The 6,000-nt window shown below is 55.1% G+C and overlaps 1 protein-coding gene across 1 annotated transcript; it reads left to right on the top strand.

Annotated features, from left to right (window-relative positions):
• The first annotated feature begins 3,057 nt into the window (after positions 1-3,057).
• On the top strand, positions 3,058-5,031 carry Hoxc12 (homeobox C12). Its single transcript, XM_036207659.1, has 2 exons — positions 3,058-3,682; positions 4,460-5,031. Exons 1-2 carry the CDS (start codon positions 3,079-3,081, stop codon positions 4,696-4,698), a joined length of 843 nt encoding a protein of 280 aa, XP_036063552.1. The 5' UTR covers positions 3,058-3,078; the 3' UTR covers positions 4,699-5,031.
• The last annotated feature ends 969 nt before the right edge of the window (positions 5,032-6,000 follow it).

Raw genomic sequence — 6,000 nt, forward strand, 5'->3', positions numbered from 1 at the left:
CATGCCACCCCTTCGAGCCCTAGGAGCCCCGAGGTTTGATGAATGTAAGGGAGAGTTCCGAAGCATCAATTGTTCCTCTGTTGACCGATGGTGATGATTTTGCGTGTGGGCAGCGGAGTGACAGCGGATTAAACCAGACTAAACACAGCCACCGAAAGCCTTGGACTGCCATAACCTTCCTGGTTCCTCACTTAGCCTCAGCTGGCTCTTGGGGAACAGCTTTTGATGAGCTGGATTTAGAGCTGAAGCGCACCCTAGCCTCCCGCCGGGCCTGGGGATCCAGATTGGGAGTGGAGTCGCTGCGCGTGCTGCCAGGTTACCTAGAGGCATGCAGAGCTATCGTGATGCCCAGGGAAACTGGACTCTTAGGTCGCCAGGGTCCTCAGGGTCGCCTGAAAACCCCTAAATTTACAAAGTCTTGGAGAGCAGGACTCTGGTAACAGGGAATTGCTGAGGACGGTAGTCAGCCTTCCTTGACAGAAATTAACGTGTGTTCCTCGGAAGGAAGCCTGTGCCACGTCTGAAACCCGGAGAAAATGGTTTTGTCAGGGTCAAATCATGCTGGGAGAAATGCGTCTCTGAAGAAGGAACCCCTGTGCTCCCGTTCTCATTTCCCCTGGCGTTGCCTCTGCCGCCCTGTGGCCGCCGCTCGAGTGCTCAGCAGTGGTGACCCAGGAGAGCAGCGAGAAAAGCTCCCGGCCTGAGATTTTTGAGCTGTAGAAAGACGTGCACAAGCTAAGACCTTCTTCTTGAGGTCCCTTTTCACGGAGATTAGGCGATTAGCACTGTCCGAAGGGAAACCAGAATGGGGAGAAGACTCCACCCAACAAAAGCTAGTGGCTAACGGCAAAGCCAGCTCCGCATCCCTCACACCAACAATAGCGGCAGAGCGCCGAGGCCTGGAGAGCCTGGGCGGAGACCTGGCTGCCAAGCGTAGTGTTCTGATTGAAATCTGTAATATTGAGATCACATCCCCTTTATCTTTGTGATCAAAATGACCTTTAGATAATTTTATTAAACTAGATGTTCATGTGCACACAACGAATCTTGAAAACGGAGAAATAAATGAAATTTGGGGATGCCGTGACGTGAGATCTGTGGCTGAGGTATAGATACTCCTCTATGCAGCCTTACAGCCCCTTAATCAATTACGCACAAAAAGACCACTGCAGGCGGATCTCCTTCTGATTCTGAGTGATGGTTGACTGCAGAGGCTGGCATCCCACCGGCTGGACCTCAGCGCTTCCAGCCTGTGGGACAGGCGCTGGGCGGGCTCCTGGGGACGGGTGGGGCCAAGCAGGCTGCCAGGAAGGCTCAGGCGGGGGAAGGAAAACCGGCCAAGCGGGGCGAGGGGCGGGCAGCAAGCTGCGGGCTGCTAGCTGCGCGGGGCAGGGCGGCGCCCGCGGGGACACATTTCTGTCGGAGTGAGCAGCTATGGTTTGGGATATGAAATCGCTCGGGGAACAGTGGAATTCAAAGAATCTGCGTTTCTTTCTGCCGCGTCCTGCACAGGAGAGAGGGGCGGGAGAGAGAAAAGGGCGTGGAGAATCTTCTGCGATTCGGTCTGCGTTTTGTAGCTTTGGCTAATTCCCAGCGATTTCACTTTTACCTACATTCCTTCTCTCTCTCTCTCTCTCTCTCTCTCTCTCTCTCTCTCTCTCTCTCTCTCTGTCTCCAATTCTCTGAAAAAAATTGTCATGATCTTTTTAACATGTTATCAAACTATTTATTCAACCTTGAACAACTGAAGCTCAAAATAATCAGAAATGGACATTTCTCTGCCATGACACTAATAAAATGCATCTGATTTGAACTGTTTTTTCTCTTGCTGAGCTGCTCGGTGCCCCAGCTGAAATCTCAGTGTGAATTTGCAGATGTTCATTATCTCAACAGCCAGCGCTAGCTTCCCAGCCTTCTCTGGACCTTCTTTGCACCATAAATGGAATCCTAAGCCCCCAACAGGACACTTCTCCAAGATTTTCCCTCACTCTTGTCCCACCTCAAGCCACCCCTGGCCTCTGTGCTGCTCCATAATGCCCCCCGCCCCGCAGCCAGCCTGCAGGTTGTGGGGTGATCTCCTTGGCTGTAGGAACATGCAATCTTTCAGACCAGCGGGTTTCTGCTGAGCGCTGACAGCCTCTGTCACAAAGACCAGGAGACTCCTAGAAGTTCCTCAGTCCCTAGAAGTCACACCGGAAAAGTAGTTCAAGCCACCACCACCCCCCAGATTTTCAAGAGCAGGCAAACGGGTCCATACAGAGCTCAGCACCTTCGTTTGTTCTTCTCTCTGCCTTCGCTTTCTTCCTCTTCCGGTGAGGGGAGGCTAAGGTGGCTGCAGGCTGGGGTTGGGGTTACACATTATCAATTCCCCTAAACCTTCCTTGTGTGAAAAAAAACCCAAACAGCTCTTCATACCCTCAGAAGAAAAAGGCGATGGAGAGAACGCAGCAGCGTGGCAGGGCTGAGAGATAGCTGCAGGGAAACCTGTTCTCACCCCACTTCGCCTCTACTGTAAATAAACCCCGAGCCAAAGGGCTCATCCGTCTCCTTAAACAGCCAGTAAACTTTATATGACACAATATCTAACAGTAATTTATTGGGGGAGATATTGTAAATTCCAACGGTTTTAGTTAATAAAGGAGCTAATTAAAGAGGGACGGGCTGTACTCGGCCAGCTGTTGATGATAAGATAATACATCTGGGGGGGGGGTTGCAGGGTGGAGAGGTGTGTATGTGCGGATATTTTTGGTGTTGCTTTTTTTTGGTTTCGCCCCGCGTCGGGCGATCGCTTCCTAGTCTGCGTTAAGGTTTTATATGATTTTTAAAAAACCAGAATCCAACGAATAAATCTGCTCCTGCCTGTCTCTCCTCTTCCCCCCCACCCCACCCCTAGGATTGGGGAAGGGGGAAGTTGGAGTTAGTACGGGGAATGTGGGTGGGGGGTTCAGTTGTCCCCACCCCTCCCCCTGGCGGTAGCGCCCACGTGAGTAAGGCGGCCAATGGGTGGCTTGTGCAGGTTTAACTATGTTTAATGTCAGATAGCAATAAAGTAGAAGCTGCCGGTCGGGCCCCGCGGAAATGGGCGAGCATAATCTCCTGAATCCTGGGTTTGTGGGACCGCTGGTGAACATCCACACAGGAGACACCTTTTACTTCCCCAACTTCCGCGCGTCAGGGGCGCAACTCCCCGGGCTGCCTTCGCTGTCCTACCCACGTCGCGACAACGTGTGTTCGCTGCCCTGGCCGTCCGCCGAGCCGTGCAATGGCTACCCGCAGCCCTATCTCGGCAGCCCGGTGTCACTCAACCCGCCTTTCGGCCGCACGTGCGAGCTGGCTCGCGTGGAGGATAGCAAGGGGTACTACCGCGAGCCGTGCGCTGAGAGCGGCGGCGGGGGCCTAAAGCGGGAGGAGCGCGGGCGCGAACCCGGAGCGGGGCCCGGAGCAGCGCTGCTGCAGCTGGAGCCGTCGGGGCCGCCTGCCCTCGGCTTCAAGTACGACTACACGGCGGGCGGCGGTGGTGGTGACGGCGGCACGGGACCCCCTCACGACCCACCCTCGTGCCAGTCACTGGAATCCGACTCCAGTTCGTCCCTACTCAACGAGGGCAACAAGGGCGCCAGCGCGGGCGACCCTGGCCCTCTGGTATCGCCGTTGAACCCAGGTGGCGGGCTCCCAGCCAGCGGTAAGGACCCCAGCCCACTTGTGTGGCTTACTCTGACAGGACTTACGGCCAGTGTTGGCTGGGGAGACCTGAGCTGGGGCTGCCTGGGGTGACAGAATGCGTGGTGAGCTGGCGCTTCTTTTAAAAAGAAGTCGGGAGGGGGGAACCCTATAAACATGTAAATGTCCCCCATAAAAGAACTGGAGAGATTTCCTTTTTCGCTCCCAGTGGCTGTAGGGGCAGGGAGCTCCAGAGAACTGGGTTCCTGACTGGGACTTCCCCAAGCCTGGGGGTAAGGAGGTGGAGGAGAGTCCATTCCTATTTTTCCGGGGCGCCTTTCCTCCTGCTTTCCCATAGGCCTCCACTACTCATATTTCTTATTTTAAGAAACACAAGCAACACAATTCATTCTTTACCGCTCGCCCATGTCTTTTCTAACTGATGGGGATCTGGTAGTCCCTGATGATGTAAGGAGACCAGGCCAGGAAATTTAAATAGTAATAATAACAATAATAATGGAAGAAGAAAATGGACAAGAGATTTTGGAAGAAGTGAGGAGATAGAAGGGCTGTGGGTACTACTGTGGGAGGTAGAGTTGAGGCCCAGAGTGAAAGCGGGGGAGGGACTGATCGCTGGAGATGGTCTGGGTAACGGCTCAGCACGCCTAGAGATGAGAAGGGAAAGGAATGATCTGGTCCGGGTGTGGGGACAGGATGAAAGGGTCTGGGAAAGCGCCCAGGGCACTGCGCTGGTCACCCCCTGATCCTCTGGCCAACCCTGCGGTTCATCTCCACCCAGGCGCGCCCTGGTACCCGATCCACAGCCGCTCGCGAAAGAAGCGTAAGCCGTATTCCAAGTTGCAGCTGGCGGAGCTGGAGGGCGAGTTTCTGGTCAACGAGTTCATCACACGCCAGCGTCGGAGGGAACTCTCGGACCGCTTGAATCTTAGTGACCAGCAGGTCAAGATTTGGTTCCAGAATCGGAGAATGAAAAAGAAAAGACTTCTGCTGAGGGAGCAAGCTCTCTCCTTCTTCTAGGAGACAGGACGCGCGCGCTAGCCCCAGACTGAGCCTGCCTCGGTGGAGCAAGACGGGGCGCAGCCTGGGACACAGTCCCGCTTACCACGCCAGGCCTCTGGCAGGCTCTCCCTGGACGTCTCTTGTCTGTTTTGTTCGTGGTTCCCTCCCACACACCCCCACCCCCAGCAGGCCCTGCCGTCCCGAGAGAAGGGAGTAAACCTAGCCAGAGAAGACAGAAGCCCAGAGGGGCAAGGGCAAGCTGGGACACTGTGGAGGGGTGGTTTATTTGAGGCCGGACTGGAGTGCTGGGCCTCCCGCTGAGGTAGTGGGAAAGTAGCATCTCAGACGTACACACACAGACACACACACACACACACACACACACACACACAACCTTCCTCCACTTCCCTTTGTGGTCTTAAGTCTCTATACTTGGAGGACCAGACAAGGTTGGTAGTAGTGGAATCAAGGTGCCCAAACTCATAATTGATGGAGTTTTGGGTTGAGAGGTGGGGGATAGAACAGGGAGGATCAGTGGACAGAGTTGGGGGCGGGGCAGAGAGCTGTGGCAGAGTTGGAGGAAGCTGGGGACCCACCAAGGAGGAAATGTGGTATGAGAGAATGGTCGGGGTCTGCACATCTGAGTCCTCAAGGCCTGAGCACTGGGTTGGCTGAAGTGTCTGCATTTGGCAGACTACCCAGAAGGAAGTAAATTAATCAGCTTTAGATCCTCTCCCGGACGGATCTAGAAAAATCTCAAGGACCTCAGCCCCGCTTATAAATTCTCGCAGCTTGTCCCAGGCAAACACAGCTCACAGGTGTGCTAGCCACTCTTTTCTTCACTTATGCGGCTGCAGATTGGAAGCAGCAAAGCGGGAACCGAGAACCAAACTCACACAGAGGGGGGTTCTGTAGCCACCCCCAAAGACCCCACCTGGCCCTCCAGGAAGCCCAAAGAGGTAGTGGAAGGGACTGCGGAGAGCGGCATTGATTGGCAGGGAGTGTTTCCGGCAACTACAGCAGCGGCCCGCTGATTCTCTCTTCCCGCTGGCGTTCACGGTCACGGCCGGCCGGAGGCTGGACCGGCGTAATTTACGAGGCGGGAGGAGAATCTGCCCTTAAAGGGGCTACGGGCAGCAGAGGCCCAGCTCAACCCGATTCCCAGGCTGGTGACAATGAAGGAGGGGAGCTGCAATTCCCCACCCAACTCCTTTCTCTCTATCCCCTACCCGCCCCCCAACATCGCCCTTTGTCTCGGGATCCGCTGCCTCCGCCTCCTGCCCAGCTAGCCACAGAGTACAGGGGCCAGAGCTGAAGAAG

This window comes from Onychomys torridus, chromosome 16, assembly GCF_903995425.1.
Source record: "Onychomys torridus chromosome 16, mOncTor1.1, whole genome shotgun sequence".
NCBI classification, from domain to species: Eukaryota; Metazoa; Chordata; class Mammalia; order Rodentia; family Cricetidae; genus Onychomys; species Onychomys torridus.

What these genes read in the sequence shown, in the direction of transcription:
- Hoxc12 (XM_036207659.1), top strand. Translation starts at nt 3,079, where the DNA reads ATGGGCGAGCATAATCTCCTGAATCCTGGGTTTGTGGGACCGCTGGTG. An exon ending in TGGCGGGCTCCCAGCCAGCG is followed by an intron (nt 3,683 to 4,459) that starts GTAAGGACCCCA and finishes ATCTCCACCCAG; the next exon opens with GCGCGCCCTGGTACCCGATC.